The sequence below is a fragment of the Tripterygium wilfordii genome, chromosome 16, assembly GCF_013401445.1.
Source record: "Tripterygium wilfordii isolate XIE 37 chromosome 16, ASM1340144v1, whole genome shotgun sequence".
NCBI lineage: Eukaryota > Viridiplantae > Streptophyta > Magnoliopsida > Celastrales > Celastraceae > Tripterygium > Tripterygium wilfordii.
In genome coordinates, this window is record NC_052247.1 from 509,823 (window position 1) to 532,299 (window position 22,477).

The 22,477-nt window shown below is 38.3% G+C and overlaps 3 protein-coding genes across 5 annotated transcripts; 2 read left to right on the forward strand and 1 right to left on the reverse strand.

Moving 5' to 3' along the window:
• Nucleotides 1-2,537: 2,537 nt before the first annotated feature.
• On the reverse strand, nt 2,538-8,822 carry LOC119980865 (pentatricopeptide repeat-containing protein At4g20770). Of its 3 annotated transcripts, none has more exons than XM_038823682.1 (9): nt 8,431-8,822; nt 8,087-8,211; nt 7,573-7,628; nt 7,422-7,479; nt 7,234-7,344; nt 3,408-5,983; nt 3,187-3,326; nt 2,918-2,986; nt 2,538-2,709 (listed from the first exon to the last, which is right to left on the reverse strand). In XM_038823682.1, the coding sequence occupies exons 1-6, from the start codon at nt 8,690-8,692 to the stop codon at nt 3,599-3,601; spliced, it is 2,997 nt and encodes a 998-aa protein (XP_038679610.1). In that variant the 5' UTR covers nt 8,693-8,822; the 3' UTR covers nt 2,538-2,709; nt 2,918-2,986; nt 3,187-3,326; nt 3,408-3,598. The 3 variants fall into 3 exon arrangements, with proteins under 3 accessions (XP_038679610.1, XP_038679611.1, XP_038679612.1); XM_038823683.1 differs by having other exon boundaries at nt 2,816-2,986; XM_038823684.1 differs by lacking the exon at nt 8,431-8,822 and having other exon boundaries at nt 7,573-7,791; nt 8,087-8,213.
• A 164-nt stretch (nt 8,823-8,986) lies between these two features.
• Nucleotides 8,987-15,085, forward strand: LOC119980866 (ubiquitin carboxyl-terminal hydrolase 24-like). The gene is made up of 7 exons (XM_038823685.1): nt 8,987-9,293; nt 10,127-10,795; nt 10,967-11,154; nt 12,478-12,725; nt 13,003-13,145; nt 13,847-14,023; nt 14,606-15,085. The coding sequence occupies exons 1-7, from the start codon at nt 9,279-9,281 to the stop codon at nt 14,792-14,794; spliced, it is 1,629 nt and encodes a 542-aa protein (XP_038679613.1). The 5' UTR covers nt 8,987-9,278; the 3' UTR covers nt 14,795-15,085.
• Nucleotides 15,086-16,249: 1,164 nt separating this feature from the next.
• On the forward strand, nt 16,250-22,386 carry LOC119980620 (crossover junction endonuclease MUS81). Its single transcript, XM_038823396.1, has 15 exons — nt 16,250-16,569; nt 16,945-17,039; nt 17,140-17,218; nt 17,316-17,402; nt 17,524-17,649; nt 17,911-18,142; nt 18,719-18,923; nt 19,037-19,158; nt 19,320-19,468; nt 19,699-19,750; nt 20,035-20,193; nt 20,709-20,788; nt 21,217-21,454; nt 21,883-21,969; nt 22,108-22,386. The coding sequence occupies exons 1-15, from the start codon at nt 16,376-16,378 to the stop codon at nt 22,210-22,212; spliced, it is 2,010 nt and encodes a 669-aa protein (XP_038679324.1). The 5' UTR covers nt 16,250-16,375; the 3' UTR covers nt 22,213-22,386.
• Nucleotides 22,387-22,477: the final 91 nt, after the last annotated feature.

Sequence of the window (22,477 nt, forward strand, 5' to 3'; positions counted from 1 at the left end):
ACCAGGGCCGAGCTAATTTTGATAACACAATTCGGGAACACTAATTTATTTAAAAGAATAAGAGCAACAATTTACTGTGTCACTTTGGGCACAAAAGTGGCTATAGCCAATAATTTTTAGTACAAAAGTGGCTAAGCTAATAACATCGATGATCAAAGAGCATTCAAGGACGGTTCCAATGGGAGAAAACATACTTTTTCACATAGGAAATATGCGAAAATTGTAAGAAATATAAAGCCCAAAGAAACGGGAAGAAAAATATCTTACTTTTGTACATGTCAATTCATCCAAAATAACTTGCTGTTGACTAATCGTTTCCTTCAGTCTACGAATTTCAGTCTTTATTCTCTCAGTCTCAGCCATCGTTCCTTGCATACCCTGACCCTAACCCTAACCCACCAGATCTTTCTTACTTGTAGGAAATGTTCCTCGATCTTGTGTTGCATACACTTGGGATCCGAGAAGATTTTATAGCTTCATGTCGCATGGCTTGAATTTGTTGCAAGAAAACAAAAACAAGTCAAGCGTGGCTAGAATTTATTAATTGTCAGAAAACAAAAATCAAGCGTGGCTTGGATTTATTTCTATTCAGAGTAATAAACGTGATTTCAAGCGTGGCTTAGAACCAAGTGCAATTTTGTTAATTCGAATGGTTATTACTACTTGTGTTTGCTCTCTAATGCTTTGTTGCATATATATTGCTTTAAGAAATCCCACTCCTCCCCTTTATTAAAAGAAAAGGTAATTAATGATCACAAGTTTTCCGAAGAGTGGAAGGCTCTTGCAATCGGATAGATAAGAACTCTCAACTCTGACCAAGTCGCTCGACAGTCTAACCACAAGTTCACATTCAGACATTCTGTGTGTGTTGCATTTCGATAATTCCCAATTTGTCCCCATCATGTGCAGTGCAGGAATTATCAATAGCATGCATCCTTTAGTGAGTTTGTATGAGCTCTAGTATAAATCAAACTAGGCTAGTTTACATATCAAGTCAAGACATGAATTAACCAAATTAAGATACAGATGAATATATAAGGCATAGCAGAAAGCACTACTCTGTCAATGATTATTAGCAGAAATTTGGATAAAAAAAGAACCAATTAATTAGACAAGTACTTTAAGTGCTACAGCCAATCAAATTCATCAAACATGCATGTGTAGTAGTTGTTTGTACAAACATAGAAAAGATGATTTTATATTGAGCATCATGAGTACAAACAACTACACGTCTGCTGTAAGAAGTTTAATAGTCTCTATTTCATCAAAAGAAGAAGAAGAAGAAGAGGGTATACACTTGTGTGTGTGTTTGGTGCCACTGTCATCCTTGAGAAAGTGTTTTCTTCTAAACAGTGTGTTTTAGGGTGTGGTTTTTTATTTTTATTTTTTGGGTCTTCAATGGTAAACAAGCGCGTGCGCATCCACTGTGATGTGAGTTTTGTGCGCCTTCTAGCTGGTCTTCCTCCTTGTGTGTGAGTTTCCACATGTTTGAATCTCTTCATGTGGGGGTGTGTCCTTGGCTGTGTTATGTTTGTTTCTCGGAGTTTTAATGCTTCATGGTTTCAGATATTCGGGATGGGAATTAAAATATGTGTTTTGTGAGTGAGTGAGTGATACGTTCTAAAAAGATATGGGTTTGATCATAAGGCTTCATTTTTTTGTGTCCGTTCTTGTTGTAAACTCTCAACCCACTCATACCAACAATTTTATTCAATTTGGGTTGTTCGGTTCCTGTGAATAAATTAGATCCGCACGACTTTTTTTTTTCTCTTGAACCTTCTCACTTAATGATACTAAAGCCCAAGCGAAAAAATCTTATTGGTGTGTATGGATTTACAATATGATATCGAGACAATTCAATCCAATTAGACATGACCTTTACTCCACTTGCTGGATCTGACATAACTTAGCCCATGAGGGGAAGTGTTAAATCCCACATCGATAAGATGTGGGGACAAATCCTTATATATAAGGACAAGCTCTTCCCTTCACATTCAACAATGCTTTTTTCCCTTGAGCTCAAACACCATTAAATGAGAAGATCCAAGGGAGAAACAAAGTCATGTGGGTCCGATGTACCTATGAGAACCGAATAACCCATAAGACCAATGTTATATCAACGGGAACCAGACAACTCAAAACGTATCGATATGAGTGGGTTGACAATTTAGGACAATTATTTTTACCATTTTATTATTTTACCCCATTAGTCTTGACATTGGGTCCATTACGCACAACAATATCCGTATCAAGAAAAAGATGACTTCCATATTCTTCTAACAATCTGAAATTCATCATGGCATTTGAGCAATTTTATCATATGTCCCGCCAGGCCGAGCCTAGCATGGGTCATTTGCCGAGGTCAATGGGTCATTCCAGGCCAACGGCCCATTTGACACCTCTTCAATAGGTGGTGGGTGTGTTTTCATTTGGGCAAACTGTTCTAGATTGCCTAGTATTGTGGGAAATCCTTCTACGAACTGCATCTTTATAACCCTTTTGTTTGTATATCAACATGCCTTGAAAGAAAAAAAAAATTGAATACAAAAACAAACATGTTTATAAAGCAAATGACTTTGGAAAATTTTTACAACAACTTTCACCTGTCCAAATTTTATACATCCTTGTGGTAATGAATAGTAAAATGCAAAATTTACCTATTTTCTTCTTGTTGGTTCCTCACCAATATCCATGTAATCACCAGTTGCCCTGCCAGAGTGGATGTAAAAAAGTTCACCATCAACATTTGTTCCATAAGATGACTGACTGGAAAGAAAATATCAATAATGGTTTTGGATCTCAAGACAAATAACACCTTTCATATGGTCCATATACTCTAGATGAAGCCCCTGATAGTTCTCTGATGTGAATTGAGAAATCAAAAATAAGACAAGGATGAAGCCTGAGTTTCTCCTACCTATTGTACCGACAAGAAGGCTCCGCCTATAGTTCCTGCAACCTTATTCTGTACCTTCTGCACACAAACCTGCAATTTTAAGTCTATCTAGGTCAAGTGCAATAGCAATGACACAAACAGGACAATAAGTGTAGCGAGTGGCATGCCCAAGCGGATTGAGTTGAAGTAGATATCCATGTGCAAGTAATTTTTAAAGCTTACAAATCCTTAGCATCCAAAAATGAAAGCAATTAGTGAAACGTGGACTAATTTGTCAATAATACTCCCACCTGTACGTGATCCACAGGCCGAGCTTGTGGATCTCTGTTTCGATGAATCACGATCCCATTGTCACATTTGTTTATGAAGTGAGCACTGCCACTAAATTAATATCGTACAAATTAGGAGGACCTCCAATCCAATTGTGTGGCTGTTAGACCAAAATGCTTATCAGTGATATGGGAAACAAGAGCAAAAAATCATGCAACTTAACAAGTTCAAGTACAGCAACCTGTCTTGGATGCGCTACAAGGCTCTTCACACTTTCAGCAGTGTTTGTCTTACTCCCACCAAGAATCAGCTTCCCCAGCTCGTGTGCTTTCTCAATCATCTTTGATCTTCTACTATCGAAGGCGGCAAGGCTCCCTGCAGAAAAATCTCTACACTTGGTGTTTCCACAGAAAGTGTACGCAGCCTTCTCGGTCAGCTCCCCCAGCAGCGCTCATCAACATCATCATCAACCATGTTTATTTTATCATCCATCGAAACGGATTGAATCCCAGTTTGGTATTCGACCCAGCTATAACCCGGATCTTTAACTACATTTCTATCACTCATTAATTCTCTAACGACTCTTGCATCATCCCATCTTCCAGAAGAAGTATATAAATTCGCAAGAAGAACATAGGGGACTGAGCTTTGAGGGTCCAGGCGGAAGAGTTCCTCTGCCGCTCTTTCTGCTAAGCCAACATTAGCGTGAACTCTACAAGAACTAAGCAGAACCTCCCACAAAACTGGATCATCTTTATATGGCATCTTATCTATGAGCACTTCAGCTTCATGAAACCGCCCAGCTCGGCTGAGACAATCAATGACGCAAGTATAATGCTCTAAAGCCGGCTCCATCTCGTATTCTTGATGCATAGAATTAAATATCTCAACTGCTGCATCAACCATTCCTGAATGGCTACAAGCAGTCAGAACTGCGACGAAGGTTATATCATCAGGTTTCACACCTGAGCCAATCATTTCTTTGTAAAGGCAAACAGCATCTTCCCCTCGTCCATTCTGTGCAAACCCATGTATCATTTCATTCCAAGTAACTATATTTTTACAAGGCATCATTTCTAGAAAACGCCGGGCTGCATCTACATCACCACATTTACAATACATATCAATAAGAGAAGTCCCTACAAAGACCTCAGCCATAAATCCATCTTTTATTACCATGGCATGAACTTGTCTCCCTTGAAAAGAAGAAGACAGCTTTGAACAGCAACTCAGTACAGTAGAATAAGAGAACTGACTAGGCGAGATCCCCTTTTGTTGCATCTGTTTGAAGAGAATGAAAGCTTCCTTATCTTGTGAATTAGCTGAAAAACCGGAAATAATGGAATTCCAGCATACGATGTCAATTTCAGGCAATGAGTAAAAAATACGCTCTGAATTTCCGGTCTTCCCACACTTTGAATACATGCTAATAAGTCCACTAGCGACGTAGACATCGGTATGAAAGGCAGCCTTTACTGAGGCAGCATGGACCTGTTTTCCTGCCTCCTGTAGCCCCAGCGCAGCACAAGAACTGAGAATAATAGCCAAAGTAGTTCGGTCAGGTTGCATCTTTCGAAACTGCATCTGCCTGAACAGATTTATTGCTTCCTTGTGGTTCCCATTCTGGAAATATCCAGATAACATAGTGTTCCACGAACTAACATTCTGGCATGACATGCTATCAAACAATTCACGTCCACTTCCAATATCCCCAGATCTGATACATGCTGCGAGTGTATTGATATAAGTCACTTCATCTGGTTCAACACCACAGTACTGCATTCTATGCATACACTGCAATGCTTTCTCACCTTGGTATTTCTGTCCATATCCAGCTATCATAATATTCCAAGAAACAACACTAACTTGAGGAAGATTATTAAAAATTAACTCAGCATTATCCATGTCCCCACGCTTTGCATACATATCAAGCAAAGAATTACCCAGATGAGGATCACTCTCGAATCCAGTTCTAATAGTAAGACCATGAACCTGTTGCCCAAGCACATAACACAAAACCCCTTCGCTACCATGATAAACATCCGATTCCCCACATAATCCTCTAGCACAAACGCCTAAAATACTTGAAAAGGAAACAGAATCAAGGGGAATCCCTTTCCTACACATCAACCTAAACATCTCCAAAGCCTCAACAACTTTGTCTGTATGTGCCAACCCAGCCATCATTGCAGTAAATGTAACCTCATTAGGGTCCCCCATCCCCTCAAATACTTGAATTGCATCCCTCATCAGTCCACACTTGGCATACATACTCAACAAAGCATTGCCCACATACAAATTCATATCAATACCTATCTTAATAGAAATACCATGGCATCTCCTACCGCGACCCACATCCAATGCAACACCACATGCACTCAAAACACTAGCCAACGTGAAATGGGTAGGTATCAAGCCTTCTGAAATCATCGTATCATATGCATCCAAGGCTTTTCCTTTGAACCCACCATGTACTAAGGCACTAATCAAGTTATTGCAGGAGACAGCATTCCTCTCAGGCATTCGATCAAACAATTCATAAGCATAATCTAAGTTCCCAGCTTTACAGAACGCACACAAGATAGCATTCCAAGAGTAAATGTTCTTTTGGGGCATTCTATCAAACACGTGATGAGCAGATTCAGTGTTATTGCATTTGGAGTAGAACTCAATAAGCCGATTACAGAGGAAGGTGTCGGTGAAGAAACCATTGCGGAGGATGTAGGCGTGGAGGATCTTGCCAACTAAACGGGTCTTTCTGTCTATACAAGATTGCAACAGATTTGCCAGTTGTCGCTCATCAAAATAACCAACTAGCTGAAACAAGGCAATATAAGGTTAAAAAAAGTTACATGCAAAATACAGAAACAACAAATGCCAGGAAGCTGTCTAAGAGCATCAAAATCCAGCACAATAAAAACTTTTATTTTCGTGCAAGCAAATATTCATTTTAAGAACAAAAATGCTAGAGCACAAATTCAGTTGTGAATTTTTTTTTCCCCAAATGAAAATCAATTGTGAAAAATTCAGTAGCCAAAATAGGCATTCAGTCAATGAAGATGTCCCATGATCAAATGATCAGTTGGACAGAAAAGGAAAATTAGAAGAACAAATATAACTTTTTTCCTGCCCCAGTCTTAAAGAATATCACGTTCCATTTTTTGAATTTTTTTTACTACTGTCTAGTGTGTGACAGGCTCAATACAACATATGATCGGATTATATATAGAAATACACATTAGTCTCATTGGATAAAGAAGTTTAGGCTTCAACCACTTCCGTTTCACAAGATGAGAAAAAAGATCTTGGATGTGCACAAGCTAGAAGAACCGGGGAAGGAGAGATTGCTACAAGAAAGAGAATAAGAAAAGCTTGATTGAGCTTAAACAACACCCCAGACAGCTTACTAGGGGCGGATATCCAAAATTAAGCAATTTACCGACCCTTTCTTTAATGAAAAAAATCTACACCATCATGCTTTTTTCAACATAGAAAAATATGTGTTCTGACTTCTGCGACTTAAAGCAACCAATTACCGGAGATAGGGAGCAATTAAATAACTCTGACAGCTCTTGCTAGTATAACCAAGTGATGGCCATATGACCAACGAAACAGGCTTGAAAATAAGCTATATAGTATCTGCCTATAATACATTCCAAAACACTGAGCAGTCACTGGCAAGGCAGAGAAAGACCTAGAAAATGTTGTATTTCAGTTATGCTCCATAGATAAAATCCTAAAAGCTAAAGGATCCTCGAACCATCAGACATAAACCTACATGACCATCCTAGAAATTGAAGATGATTGTTCAGAGCAATGACCAGAAACTCAATAAGCAGTGGAAAGCCTTAAAAGGTTATCACATCTCTTGTGAGGGTGACCAAAAATGGAGTTGAAGGGACTACCCTTGGTGCCAGCAACAACAGTATCGCATAAGAACGTAAGACTTAGCGGAGCCTAGAACCATCATGGCTGCTCAGAAGGTTCAGAAAGGCCATACTCAATCCAAGGCAGCATCATCCTAAAACAAACAGGTACATGGAGAGAAAAGAGTGAAATTAAATCACCTCATTTGAAAGTGGTTCTAGTTGCAGGCTCTGTACCGTGACTTCCGTAATGGGCTTTACTTGGGTATGTTGATTTGAGGTGCTATATGATGACTTGCTATCTGCAAAGGCCTGCAACAAAGGGAGGAAACGAGGGAATTAAGCATAGAGACTCTCTTCAAATCGAATCAGGCAGTAAATCATCTCACCCTCATGCCACCCCTAAACCCGCGCTTTGCTCGAAAACACGACCACAAGGCATATCCCCTAATTTCTCAACAGATCCAAAACATATGGTGTTAGCAATAGTTTCAGAGAGGGAAAGCGCAAGATAACTCAAGAAAGAGTAGAGTAGCATACCCATCTCTATCAATGGAAAGAGAAAAGCTTTTCTCCTCTGAATCACCACGTTTGCACTATCATGCCAAAACAATGATATAATGAGTATAAATTTAGCATGATAGCAAAACTGGTAGAAAGGGTAAACAATTCCCGTGTACAAGGCTTCCACAATGGGTGGGGGGTCGGAGACAGGCAGGATGTACGCAACCCTTAACCCTGAGCGACATGATAGCAAAACTGAAATAACAAAAAAAGAAGAACCAAAAGTCTCAAAGCATTGGAGATAAAAGGAATGTACTCGATGAAATCAACCCCTCTGCTCAAAGGTTATGTACGTCAATCAAAACATTCAAATATTTAACTCAAACAAAGTTTTTATTTGCCAACAGCTTAAAAGGACCCTAAACCTCACCATATTTTACATCAACCACCAGGATACAGAAAACAAATGATCCTTCCATTTCAAAAGGTGTCTGACAGAAGAGTAAAAAGCCAACAACAACTACTACAAGAGTGACCCAAAATGGTTTACCATTGGGCAGAATAGGCGATAGTTCTCCCCAGTAGCCAATGCAAGGTTTTTGACGCCAATCTCTTCCAATTTCCGCTTCAAAGCATCCAAATTCGCTCTTTTTACTTCTGGGTCGTTGATGTACACTAAAAAGATAACAGAAAATACGATATGCAAGCAATTACACTCAGATGAATATGTGCCTGATTTCACAAATCCACACTTGTCTTCTGGGCTATAAAGACAGACTAAACACAAGATAAACATGGAAGAATTTCTCTCATATACTCCAAATTTAGGAGGAAAAGAAATAACATGTGCCGAGATAAGTATCTATTCATAAAAGAGACCCAAAATTGAATTACCTGGTCTGGGGACAGCCGCATGAGAGGAATAAGGGGACCCATTGCTCTTGAGAAGATAACAGTGATTTTGGGACTTTCCATTGGGATGTGAACACAAAACAGGTAAATGGCGTTTACGGTTGTGTGATGAAGGGAATAAAGCCACGACATTGAAAGGAGCAGTTTTAAGCAAGTGCTTGGAACCCACGAGACGCGCAATGTTCGGGGACAAGAAGGAAAGCTTGCGCAGATGACTGTGAGCACAGTGAGGAAAATAAAGCATCTTTTTTCTCCCTCTTCCTCTGGGTTTCTTATTCCTCAACAGGTTTCCATGGCTGGCAACGAAGGGAAACAAGAGGGTTCGTGAGGGGTTTAGGGAAAGCGAAAGAGGGCGCGCTCTCAATTCGCGAACTTCCACCTTTAAAACGACGTCATTTTAGGCATATTCTAAGAAGTTGATAAATTACTGTTGCGAACTAAACGACAACCCTAAGCTGTAAAACGACATATATACTCTCCATCTCTCTCCTCTGATTTCAGAACAAAACCCTACTCCTTGAACACCGAACAATAACATACCTAAACCTAGTCATCTGAGTTGCTCTCCATCTATGCTCCCTTCCGGTAGAGATTTCGAAACAAGAGAGGGTTTGCTCGTTAAATGCTCTCTCTCTGCGACCCTTTTGCAGCCTCTCTCTTTTTCATGTCTTCTTCAATCTCACAGTATCCTTCTTCAGGGTGGTCTCAAACCCTAAATCTCGATTTCTTTTTCACTATACCTTCTCCTCCTGCTGCTGATTCTGATTGTCTCTCTCATATTTTTCGTAAAAAATTGAACTTTAATTATCTGGGTTTGGGAGCGAAGAAACATGAGTAATCCTAAGGTGATTTTTTATTCAAAATTTTGTTTTTGTTTTAATTCTCCTGGGTTTGAATGCCTTTTGTTTGTTGGTCAATTAGATAGTTGTTTTTCTTGCAAAAAATTCCTGGCGTTTGGGTTATTGGGTTATTATGTTTTTGGCTGGGTTGTTTTTTTTCTTCCATTGCTGGTCTTGATGTCTGAAACTTTGTTCTTCTGAAATTTGTGTTCTTTTGAGTTATTTTTGGATGAATGCTGTACGTGTTTTGTGGATGAAAGAAGATTGGGCCAATTGCATAATTTTGTTAATTTTTTTTTTAAATTTTCAACTTGTGATTTCGAAGAATTCATATTTTTTCATGTGGTTGTGTATTGGACTGACGAATTGTTACCTATGTGAGGTTTAGTGATCGTAAATTCGAAATTGGGTGTGTTTCTTGTGTTTGGCTCCCCTGGTGGATGGACGAATGTGTATTGTCTCCAAGGTCTTTTTTTTTTGGGTTTTTTTCCGAACAACACAGCTTGAAGGCCTTTGTATAGCTTTATACTTGAGCTGTTTGCCTGTGTATAGAGAGCATTGAGTCTTGTGGGTTTTTTCATAAAATAGTTTGGTGGCTTATAAAGTGGAGTTGCTATTAAATATTATAGGTTGAGCTCGCAAGGTATTGTGTATATCAACATCGTAGGGAACTAGGGATTAGTGAGAGTACTGATTGAGTTTACTGGGAATCTTGGAATGATAAAATTATTTGTCAGGATAAATCAGATGTTGAGTGTATGAAGTGGAGACCTGTGGTCTGTATTTTTATTTACTTCTGTGTCGTATTTTAATGCATGGCTCTCCTCTTGTGCTAGCAGGTTTTATTATTTGGGTCATTCACTGAAGACGAAACCAGGTCGTGGCAGCATAAGCCGCCATCTGGTAATGATGAAAAGCCGGTAGAAAAAAAAGAACTGCAATTTGGTTCTTTAGATTTTGCTAGTGGAATATCTTTGAGTGGTTTGAATTGTGATTCAAAGAAACAGCTGGGTCATGCAAATGACACGATTGATTTTGAACCCACAAAAGCACTTATTGAAGACGATAAAGTGAGAACCGCTGATTTAGAAAATGATCACTTGCCTGGATCGTTTGAAACTCTGAAGATAAATGGGGACCTTGATAATTGCGATCACGAATCTCTCACTGATGGCATTGGCGACTGGTTTGATTCAAATTCCTTGTCCCCGTCCCAGAGAGAGAGTAGTGAACATAATCATTCTCAAAGCTCGAAATTTCATGTTCTTGATGGTGAGAAGATGAAGGACCTCGATCAGAATGGTACAACTGATGTTTCAGCTGTACCTCTGGCAAAAGGTGTTTGGAAGGCGACTAATGGGCTTGATGCGGCTGTTAGAAACTTACTACCTCGTGGCTTAATCAACTCTGGCAATCTATGCTTTCTTAATGCTACTTTGCAGGCTCTCTTATCCTGCACTCCTTTTGTTGAGCTCTTGCAGGAAATTAGAGCTCATAACGTCCCTAAGGTTGGTTCTCGTTATCCATTCATTCCAAGGCATGTATTTATTTTGTTATCTCTAGCACACACAATTGCTAGTGACGAAATTTAAACTGTTCTCAATTTGACTATTGTGCGCAAAGGTTAATGTGACAAACTGATATTTGTAACATGTGCCATGCTGGACTCTAATCTTTAGGTTGGATACCCAACGCTAGCAGCGTTTGCAGAGTTTATCTCTGACTTTGATGTCCCCAGTGGTTTAAGCTTAAAGAAGAAAGATTCGATTGTTCTTGAGACTGGCAGGCCGTTTAGCCCCTCGATGTTTGAAATTGTGCTGAAAAGTTTTACCCCAGATGTGCCAAATAGCATGTCTGGCAGGCCAAGGTTTGTTTTTCCCCAACATGAGCCTTTTTTTTTGTATTATCTGTAGGGTCCTTAGATAGTTTCAGGCTGGTGCTATGCAATTTGTAATTCCCTGACAGAGAGGATGATAATTCTAAAGGATAATGCTTGAGACCCCCAAAAAGTGACCCCCATTTAATGTGGAGTGTTGGATGTGAAGTGGACCACATGTGTGTTTTTAATCAATGGCTATTTTAATGCCACATAGATTTGGGGGACTTTTGGGGATCAAATTTTGGGGGTCTAGCATTGTCCAATTCTAAAATGCAATCTGTATGTCAATGTGGTTGGTTTCAGATCTTTGTTGGGGTAACTATTTTCAGATTGATAATAAGGAATGGGTATATATTTGAATGTATCTGATAAGACTCATATTGAATCACATGTTTGATGAGAGCTTCTGGCAGTTTTCCTCTTGAGAGGACTTGGATTTTTTACCTATCACTGTTGTGTTCATGAGTATCATTTTATACTTTTCCATGTACGAGATCATCAAGGAGTTGAGTTTAATTACGTCACTTGTCAGATTATATCTCCCATACTGGGGTGGTTCCGAGCTTTTATGGATGATGATATGAAAAACCTAATATTTATCATATAATTTCAAAAACTTTAATACCTATTCCAAGGTAAAGGTCTTAGATCTTTTTTTCTTGTTCTTTTTATACCAATTTCAGGAATGGAAGAGACAGACCTGCATCTAGTACATTTGTCAAGCAGTTACTTGTTGGCTGATTGAAGTGGATTGTGAATAAATTTTGTGAATCTAGAGGAAAGAAAATAAAGAAGATTGTTGTATATCTGGACAGTTATTTTAAAGTTAATCAAGAAAAGCTGCTGCTATTCTTTCTGTTATTGGTTTTATAAAGCCTAGAAATGGCTATGGGGGTTGGGCTGGTTAGGGATATCAATTTTCCTTGGCCAACCAAACTCTGGGCTGTTCTTGGACTCTTTGGTTTGGTCTTTTAGTGCTTTAGATGTTAAACTGTAGCATGTGCTTTACATATCAATAAAATAGAATGTATGTCCTTCAAGGGTGGTGCATACTTTTTAATGGCATGTGTGTGACACTCATAGTTCATGATCTAGCAAAGATTCATCTATGTGTGATAGGAATAATATCAGATGGAAATGTGAACATATTTACATGGAGGGAGAGGTTTTTTGTGAACTTTTGGTGTAGGGCTGGGCTGGAATATCACTGTGTTGATTCATCTTGCTGCACCATGTTCTACACCATCAATATGAGATTCCTGTTTCAATGCCTTGTATGCTGAATTGTGTCTGACGTTGCTATCTTTCCAGGCAGGAAGATGCTCAGGAGTTTCTGAGTTTTTTAATGGATCAGATGCATGATGAATTGCTTAAGCTTGATGGACAGTCTTCAGGCATTCAGGGGTCCAAGTCATCTCTTGTTTCTTCATCTGAAGATGATGAGTGGGAGACAGTTGGCCCAAAGAACAAGTCTGCAGTGACAAGAAGTCAAAGCTTCATTCCCTCCGAGCTGAGCGATATTTTTGGAGGACAATTAAGAAGTGTGGTGAAGGCGAGAGGTGGGGAGAATGTTATTATTAGCTCGTAAATACAGCTTCAGTGTTTTGGTTACAGTAGTTATACGTATTCAGATTTGGTTGTATAAGACTTGATTCAACTTAATTGCTTTTCCTCATGCTCTCGGCAGGGTAGGATAATTAGTTTTGCGTTAAAATTGTTTTGTATATGAACTTCTGTATTGTGCATGTATTTTTTTGTGCCAGTTATGCAGTATAGAAATGTGTCTTGGTTTGGTCCAGTATTAATAACCTCCATTCCCATTCTTCTGTGGAACAGGAAACAAAGCTTCTGCAACTGTCCAACCCTATCTCTTGCTTCACCTTGATATTTATCCGGAAGCTGTTCGTACTATTGAAGATGCCCTTCGTTTGTTTTCTGCACCAGAAACCCTGGAAGGGTACCGAACATCGACGGGAAAGGTAGATATCCTTTTTCTTTTACTTAATTGTTTTAATCTTTCTTTGCTGTCATTTTGTTCTGTGGTAGCATCTCATTTTTCCACAAGTGGTGGAGTGGCTTGGATATTGTGGCTTATGAATTGAAGCATGCTGTTTTACTTGAGATAATTCTGCAAAAGTATAAAGATGGATTCTTCTCCAAGGCTCTCCTGAAACCTGTATAAATGTTATCTTGTCTTGTGTGTGTAACATTATTGTTGAAAAGAAATTAGAGAATTTGTTCATTTGCACTATTATTCTTAATTCACTTTATTGTTTGTTTGAAAACTGTATTCTTGAATGAGTACGTGAAAGATCTTATAATCAGTGCCAAATTAACCTGACTTCCGCTTCCTTCTCTCCTCAATTTTATGGGCTCAGTAGGGTGATGCTGCCTGTAAACTCTGCAAATATTCCCTTCCAAGTCCAGTCCTAGTTTGATTATGGTCCTTCTCAAAGTGCTCATCTGCTTGCAATGATTCTATTCTTGGCATGCTAATGCGCTTGGACAAGGATCACTGTTAGTGTTTTTTGGCTTCTGGTGTTTGTGAGAATAAAACATGTGAAAACATAGAAGCAACATTACGGCATTACCAAACTTCTATTTCTATGCATATTTTGAAGATAGAATATATGTCTCATACTTGCAAAAGTAGGAGTGTCTAACATGAAATTGCTTGCAGGCTGGTGTTGTGTCTGCCCGAAAATCTGTTAAGATTCAGAAGCTTTCAAAGATTATGATCCTGCACGTGATGCGCTTTAGTTATGGAAGCCAAGGTAGCACCAAGTTGCATAAGCCTGTTCGCTTTCCTCTTGAATTGGTGTTGGGTCGGGAACTGCTTGCTTCTCCATCTACTGAGGTAACACTCTCAATTTACCTCAACTTCTATCAGTTCATTCATTGATGTGTTTGTAACATGTGTGGTTAAGTTTATGTGCTTGTGCTGCTTTTTGGGTTATGAATACTGGAAATATGATCACGTTATTTTTGGATGATCCGCTTTGCCTGGTTCGACTTGCATCTTTCTCTCAACATCCTCTTAATCCCATTTGCTATCCTTTATGTTAGTTGAATTTACTTCTCCACTATTACCATTGCCGGTTGTTTTCTGTAAAAGATGAAAACTATATGGAAGTTAATGCACGTTGTTTATGCACAACATTGAAATTTTTAAAGTATACATGCTGGATTTACTTTTTCCGTAGAAGATTTACAATGGAAGTTAATCCCTTTTGTGATACATTAATTCTTCTGGAGCTAGACTGTCAGAGGTGATCCTAGTTTAACTAAGAGTTCCTTGGTCAAATGAAAAGCTAGGAATGCTCTCTCTTTTCATATCTCTTGGTTTAGGTTCAATTTTCTCAACTAAATGTAAAGATGAAATTTACATTTCAGGGTGACTGTTGTTGACCAATCAATTTGTTATGCCTTGTTTTTATAGGGCCGCAAATATGAACTTGTTGCCACGATAACCCACCATGGAAGAGAGCCCTCAAAGGGCCATTACACTGCTGATGCCCGTAATCCTAATGGTCAGTGGCTACGCTTTGATGATGCATCTGTTTCTTCAGTTGGAACCAATAAGGTATTGCATGACCAAGCTTATGTCCTCTTCTACAAACAAGTGTAGAAGGTATCAGAGTTCTGTCACTAATATACATCCAGAAGAATGCGAAGTTATTTCCGGTTTGACTTGACTATGACTTGTTGTTCAGTAATGCCTGTGACGACCCTTTGAGGTGAATGTTTGAAGGAGCTACTGTTTTGGGTTACCCTGTAAACCCCTTGTTACAGCCTTTGGTTTTGCTGTGAGATCATAGTTGCCACATACTGTGTTGGTTATGAAAGTGGGGTGCGCTTAACTTAAGAATGCTTTATATTAATATATTCTTTACCAAGTTATTGGTTTGCATGATTATTCTAAGGAAATGTTGCAAGTGTTTCTTTTTTCTCTACTTCTCTTCTTTGGTAGGCCTTCTGAGAATGTATTGCTTTCTACAAAATACATTCATTCACACAGGGGGTTGAACAATCACAGAACCAACTGCTTTTCTCTTTTGAGGACTCCTTTTCCTTTACTGAAGGAATACAAAAATTTGATACTTTCTCATCCTCTTTTGAAGGATGTACAAGCCAACCTGTTCCATTTTGTTTCGGTGGGAATTCAAGCTTTCAAAGTGGGTATAAGGTTTTCACACAAAACAGGGGAAGCTGCTCTGTTTTTGATTATTTTGTATCCTCCAATTTGGAGCACGAGAAGCTCCATTAATTTATTCATCCATTGAAGTTCTAAAAGAGAAAAAACTATTCCCATGAGTTTAATCTATCGATCGATATGTGGATCGATGTGGTTTATAAGTAAAAATCTAATCTATCATAACCATCCCATTCAAGTACAAAATAATGGAGATTTTCTCCATAATAAGGGGATCATCTTTAGCCTGCAGCCATTGAAGGGGATCATCTTTAGCCAACTTCATGGGACTGTATAACCTCCATCACAAGATCAACAAGAAATTAAATGTCAGGATCAAGGAACATAAAAATCAGTTGAAGGAAGGGTGCAAAAAAGTTATTGAATTGTCTTACTTCCACATTCCATGCATGACCAATAAACATGCCATATAACTCTGCAATATGAACAACTCTCTCCATGTCAATTATCTGCTCAATATCCCTTGTAATGTACTTGCAGGCACAATCAATCACAACATTCTTGATTACATTGCAACAACCTTGCGAAGGATTGTTTTTCGGCCCGGCTCTGAAAACATGGGCAGCATATTGTGTGATTAGACCCTGCAAGTCGCCATGGCTCTGTTGGCCATGGACCAGAGTAGTAGTGCTAAAGTCACTGAGAATCAGAATCAACCCAAACAGAGCAAGAGCTGAGAAAAAACTGAAATGGTTTTCAAGATTTCCATGTTTTGGATTGAATTCTCTTCTTTTTCTTTATCTTGTGTGTTTGCCAGTAAAGAGGGACCAAAACTGAAGAACATATAGCAATGTAAAATAACCAACAATGGAGGTTATATATGTCATTTCATTCTGCTCCAGAGTTGATTGAGTCGGCCCAGTACAGGACTCGAAATTTCAAAACCCCAATATACCCGCGATTTTGCCTTCTGTCACCCTTTGGCCTTCCCGAGCAAAGATCAAACCCTAACCTGATGAAGGCTCTATGAGATCCGATTGAACCCAGAAACCCGCAATGGAGAATCGGATGCGGGTTGTGTGCCCCGAAAATGAGGAACTTGGGCGATACATGCTGCAGAAGAGGCAAGAAATGGCGGAGAAGCCCAAGGGGATATCAGAGAACGTCGACATGACTCTCTCCAAGGCGTACGCCAACATATGCAATTCGAAGAATGCCATCAAAACCCTCAAAGACCTCTCTCAAATCAAGTGTGTCTATTATGCTGTTTTTTCTTTTAAAACTATTTGTTGGTTCGTGTTTTTTTTATGGAAAAGAGGAATCATTTTGAAAGATAGTGATGTTATATGCAATTCTCTATATGTATTTTCCACTTTAAGGATACGCATTGGCGTTTTTCTTCTTCCCCTGTTAAAGGGAGCCGATTCAGAGTTTAGACCTCGAATTTCTATTGAGTATGTCGCCTTGCAATTTAGTTTTACTAGTTGATATGCATTTTCGAAAAAAAAATGATGTCCTGTACCTGGAGGTTCAGTTTATGATGTTAGTTGGAAGAGACCCGAGTCGTCTCGGTAGTTCTTTCCCCCCAGTCTTCAGGAATAATATGGTTTATACTTACTGTGAAGGGGTGTTGGAAAATGGTTGCTGAAGCTCCTGAAAGAATTTTTCGGCAATGATTCAGATTCAGGCAGTGCTGAACCAGAGGACTTGACGAAAAAAGGTACCTCTGATCCTTTTCAACTTTGCTTCTTTCATCCCGTACCTATGTACCTGAACCATTCATTCTTCTAACAATTCAAGTTTCATTTTTGACCATTTAGGTAAGAAAAATAAAGGAACAAAGCGTTATGTGCCCCAAAAGAATTCTGTTGCATATGCGTTATTGATAACCCTTTACAGGTAATCTATATCTCAGTTGTAATTAATTTATATTATGATGTTTTTGTTATTCATGTTCAACTATATTTCAAGTGACTTGAATGAAACATGTCATTAGGGGAACTACAAATGGAAAGGAATTCATGCGTAAACAGGAGCTTATTGATGCAGCTGAAGCTAGTGGACTTTCCAAGGCACCAATAGCGTATGGAATTTTGAGTATTCAGAATTTTCTGGTTACTCCAATTCTTTTTATCAATTTTACTTCTCATTTATGTTAAATGATTCTAGAGTTGGACTGTTAAAACACTGCTCTATTATTTTAGGCCAGAAAAAGGAAAAGGAAAGCCTGCACAATTTGGAAGCTCGGCAAGGGACTGGTATAGTGGCTGGAGCTGCATGACGACGTTGGTAACCAAAGGATTGGTTGCGAAATCCAGTTGCCCTGCAAAGTATGAATATTGTACATTTAGCCTGCTCTTTTTATAGTGTCAATATCATGTTACTCTTAATTTGTTGAATAACTGTTTTTCTGCTTTCCCATCAAGTATATATATTATAATATTTTGGAGGATGGCTAATATCAAGTTCTGTGTGACAGGATATTGGCTTCAAGATGCCAAAAGAAAAGAACAATTTAGCCACTTTTTTCCCCGAATGATTCCTTAATTCAGGTTTTATGTGACTGGATTGAACATTTTGTTACTTTGCAGGTATATGCTGACTCAGGAAGGTCAGGAAGTAGCACAGGAGTGTCTTATGAGATCGCGCCTAGTGGATCCCAGAGAAATTGTTGCTGATACTGAAAGGCCTTCCAATCTGGGCACAAGCAAAATTTTGCAGGAGTCTTCTCCCCCTGCTTTGGCTAGAGAAGCGACAGTGGGATCTGCTGGTTCTCGTGGACAGGAAAAATCAATTGATGTTCCACTTGAATTGCTAGAGAGAGTACGCTTTCAGTTTACTTTTAAATATGCTTGCTGGCATATAGTAATTACCGTTTAATCTTCCCAACTTCCACATTATTGCAGAAACTCTCCCCTTGCGCTATGGCTTGTGATTTCTTGAGAAACCGTTGATATTAATTTGTTATATGGTGATAATTTTTTTCCTTTTACAAACCTTTTATGGTGCTTATAATCCTTCATATCATTATTTTCAATATCTATGGCTCTTTTATTTTCGGCATTGTTTACTGTTTTTGTTTTCAGAAAATGGACAACGACAAAGGTTAAAAATGTTGTTGGAACTTTTTGGAGTTCTTAGAATCAGTATATCACTAGTTTTAGTGCAATCTTAAATTTTTTTAAAAAAACTATTTTTCTTGCTGTCTTCCGCGTAATCTAATTATTGGCTTTACATATCACATATTTGATTACTACTACAACTAAGGATTATGACTTACTTATTTGCTGTATATGGAGCTTTGAGTCAATTCTTCCTGTGTTCAATGAATTCTTTGATGTGATTCCTTTGATTGTTTTTCGTTGCATTTAAAATTGATTTGAATTTCTTTCTTTGCAGTTTATGCGCATGGGCTACTCTAAAGAAAAAGTCGTCCTTGCTTTTGCTGAAGTTTTGAAAACTACCGAGAACAAGGATATTGCATCACTGTGGCCAGCAGTTATGTGTCATCTTCGAGAAGATCAAGTTTATGGTTTCCATTCGGAGTTTCCAGCTTTGGGAGAAGATGGTTGTGCATCAGCAACTAGTTTCTCTCTGAGAAATGGTAATAAGGTTTATTTCTTGAATGTTCTCTTATGTGAAATTGGGTTAATCCCTTTACTGCTGTAAACCAAATTGGTCAATTTTGTTTACTTAAAACACTTTATTTGTGCACAGGTCAAGTAGAACTTGTTAAAAGTCAGAGCATTCAAAAGGATTTAACTTTTGATAGTGGACCAGCAAGAAAGTTGACTGGTTCTCCACCTAACTCAATTTCGTTGAGAGCTTGTTCGTCTTCTGTATGTGCTTTTAGTTCTGATGGATTCTATCTTCTGAACTTCTAAATATATTAAATTGTTCTTAGTCATTATTTCTGGGCATGCAACGCACTGTTAGTCATAAAGTTTAAACAATTTGTTATCATTTATATTGCTGTTCATTTTCCTATTTAATATGTTAGGAACTTTCTGCTCAGAAGCCAAGTTCAAATGGTCTGGAAAGTAATATAAATGCTCTAACTCTGCCACCTCTGAGTTTTGGGGAGAAATTTGAGGATGCATATCAAGTAATTTTAATATTGGATGATCGAGAACAATTTGCTACTCGTGGGTAAGTGATTTGAAACTGTGATTATAGCTTCCCACATTTTCTTGCATGCGGAACTAAGGGTTGTTATGAAGATTACGTTGGTGGTGGCATTCTGCTTCTAGCAAGTGAAAACAAAAAGGTCTTACAATAATTTATGAGACCGAGTTTTGGGTCATTATATTGTTATTTTTGGTGCAGTATCTCACCAATGTGTGCGAATCTTTGACTCTTTTTAATTTTATGGTCTATAGATCAAGGAAAATTGTCGAGCACATTTCTTCTGAATTCAAAATCCAGATAGAGGTGAGCTCTTATGAGTTATGAGTATCCTATATACCATTCATTTTAAAAGGCCCATTGAATATATGCATTATTAATTCATTTTCCCCTCCTTTGGTTGATTGTGACTTTCATTTTTACCGAGACCACTCTGTGATTGTCTCTTGATGCGTATTGTTTTGGCTTCAATTTTCTTGTTACGTTATGTCACCACCTGTCCACACATGATCTTTTTTGTATCATGTCTTTAGTTTGGAGAGAGAGGCAAATAGTTTGTCGTTAGTGATTACATAGCGACTCCATGGCAGGTTAGGCGGTTGCCAGTTGGAGATTGTATATGGATAGCTCGTCACAAGTTTCTGCACAGCGAATATGTTCTGGATTTTATTGTTGAGCGGAAGAAAATTGATGATTTACGCACTTCAATCAGGGATAGTCGATATAAGGAGCAGAAACTGAGGCTCTTGGTACTGACGCTTAACCAAAAAAGTCTATTGTTCATTTTTTTATAAAAAAGTTGCCAATTTTCATGATTTTTTTGCTATTAGAAGTTCCTATTTCAGTCTTCTATGATCATTAATGAAAAATATTGTTTTATGTTATGCCATTTGCGTTGAAACATTGGGCCAAGTATGGTTTAGCTGCATGTTTTAATATGTTTCCCAAATTTCTCAAACATAAACAAATCCTTCAATGTACCTGGCCCTACAGATTATGCAAACCCAGAAAATGTTTTAATATGCAATTTTTTAGCGTACGGTTTATGAACTAAGATTTGAGTAAGTGTGTCTTCGTTGGCTTTAGTTTACGCAATGAATTATTATGAAGACGGTTTGTTTAGGAGTTAAGAATTTAATTTTCTATTATGATTTAAAGGTCTACTTATTTTTTGCAGGACAAAAATGTTTGATGAATGTGGCATTTTAGAGTTTTTATTAACGACATTTTCTTTTTGTTGTTTCAATAAATTGCTTATTGCAAGAGATGCGGACTTAAAAAGCTTATATATTTCGTGGAAGGGGACCCAAATTGTTCTGAAGCAGCTGAAAGCATCAAAACAGCGTAAGCATTTTTCTATTGATATTTTGAAGCTCATTGCTCTATACCATATACATTGTATATCATTTTGATGTTATCCGACATTGTTATAGGTTGTACCATTATTGTTCTTTATGATGCTGGATGAGATGGCAAAGATAGCTGTTGTTGTATGAATATGAGCAATTTAGAGTGCGGGCATTGGTAAATTGAAATTAGGGTTAGTCTTGTTGAAATAGGAGAAAAGAAGTTCCACAGTTTATAAAACTTCATATTTGGGCTGTATTTCTTAAGATGGAAAAAAGATTAGGCGATTGTATTTCTAACCCAGAACCTGCTCACTTGCACATCTCACTGCCCCATCACCATTTTCTTTTTCTCCTTTGTTTTATGCACTAGAGGCAGCGCAGAATTATGTTTTTGTTCACTGTTTCTGAACCTACCTTGTACAGTTGTTTTACAACAGAGATTCTGGAGGGGTTTGATGTGCAGAGAACTAGTAGTTTACCTGATACACTGAGGAAGTATGGTTTTCTCACTCAGGCGATAGCTCAGTACTATAAATCATTGTTACCGGATGACCAGTCTAAACACAATGGGGTCTGTCCTCCTTTTGATGAATTTGTTAAACGGTGCCAAGACCTGGATAAGATGACTGTCAGTGACGTATTTGCGGTCCAGCTTATGCAGGTATGAACTGTTTTTTGTAAAATGTAAAGACTAAAAGACCTTCCGCCTAGTGAGAAAGTTGTAAAGGCCATTTAGTATTGAATCAGCCCTATCTTATTCAGGGAGTTCTATGGTTACATATTGTTAGAAGCTTGTGTGCCTTATCCTGTGGTTTTTTTTTCTTCCAGTTTTGTACATGAACTCTCTAGACATGGTTAGCAAAGGATGATTTACGTTACATGTTGGCCACACCATTCTTAACTTTTTCAAAACAACATGAAATAATGTATGCTGGTTAGCCGGAAAACAAGTAAATTTAGTGGAAAAGTAAATAAGAGTTACACTCTTGATCCAGACCTGGCGACATTCAGAGTTCAAACAGAGAACTGGATTATTGTGTTAAAAATATGTTGATATATTTGTTCACTTTTGAAAATTAATGAGTGCAGGTCCCACAAGTAACGGAGGAGGTCGCCATAGCAGTTCTGGATTTGTACCCCACTCTACTTTCTCTGGCACAAGCCTACTCTCTTCTTGTAAGTTCTTCACTTGACTATTTTCCTTTGTTGGTTGAATGCCTATTCTCTATGTTATTTACTTTTAAAAGCAAGGCTTTGTGATTGATTCTCTGCACTTAAAAACTCATGTTGGGTTAATTATTCCGCTTCGAAAAGGACGGTGATGTTTCTGCGCAAGAGGAAATGCTCACGAAGCAGAGTAACAATGCGATCAACGCTGTTGCCAGTCGGAACATCTTCCAATTAGTTTGGGGCAATTGACAGTCATCAATTGTTCTTCATTAGAGAAATTGTTGTCCATTTGCTAGTAGCCTAGTACTGTCTTGTTAGTTGTAAAATGTAAGTAAGACGGATATATCTATATATAGCTGTTCTGATCAGATGCCCAGCTGCATTCTGGATAATTCTTTAGTTCTATGCAAGACAATTTCTACTTCTTTTGCTCAATGTCTTGCCATGCTGAAGAAGGATGAAAATGGAGTTCAAAACTCTCTGGTTAGAACTCTCATTTTTAAAAAGTCAATCC

Bases quoted from the DNA above. Each gene is read 5' to 3' on its own strand.
- LOC119980865 (XM_038823682.1), bottom strand. From the start codon at position 8,692: ATGCTTTATTTTCCTCACTGTGCTCACAGTCATCTGCGCAAGCTTTCC. The intron at 8,212-8,430 runs GTAATTCAATTT...TTATCTTTTTAG, and splicing joins TGCGGCTGTCCCCAGACCAG to TGTACATCAACGACCCAGAA. The intron at 7,345-7,421 runs GTGAGATGATTT...CCTTTGTTGCAG, and splicing joins GGTTTAGGGGTGGCATGAGG to GCCTTTGCAGATAGCAAGTC.
- LOC119980866 (XM_038823685.1), top strand. The intron at 11,155-12,477 runs GTTTGTTTTTCC...CTATCTTTCCAG, and splicing joins AGCATGTCTGGCAGGCCAAG to GCAGGAAGATGCTCAGGAGT. The intron at 14,024-14,605 runs GTAACACTCTCA...TTGTTTTTATAG, and splicing joins TTGCTTCTCCATCTACTGAG to GGCCGCAAATATGAACTTGT.
- LOC119980620 (XM_038823396.1), top strand. From the start codon at position 16,376: ATGGAGAATCGGATGCGGGTTGTGTGCCCCGAAAATGAGGAACTTGGG. The intron at 16,570-16,944 runs GTGTGTCTATTA...CTTACTGTGAAG, and splicing joins AAAGACCTCTCTCAAATCAA to GGGTGTTGGAAAATGGTTGC. The intron at 21,455-21,882 runs GTATGAACTGTT...TAATGAGTGCAG, and splicing joins TTGCGGTCCAGCTTATGCAG to GTCCCACAAGTAACGGAGGA.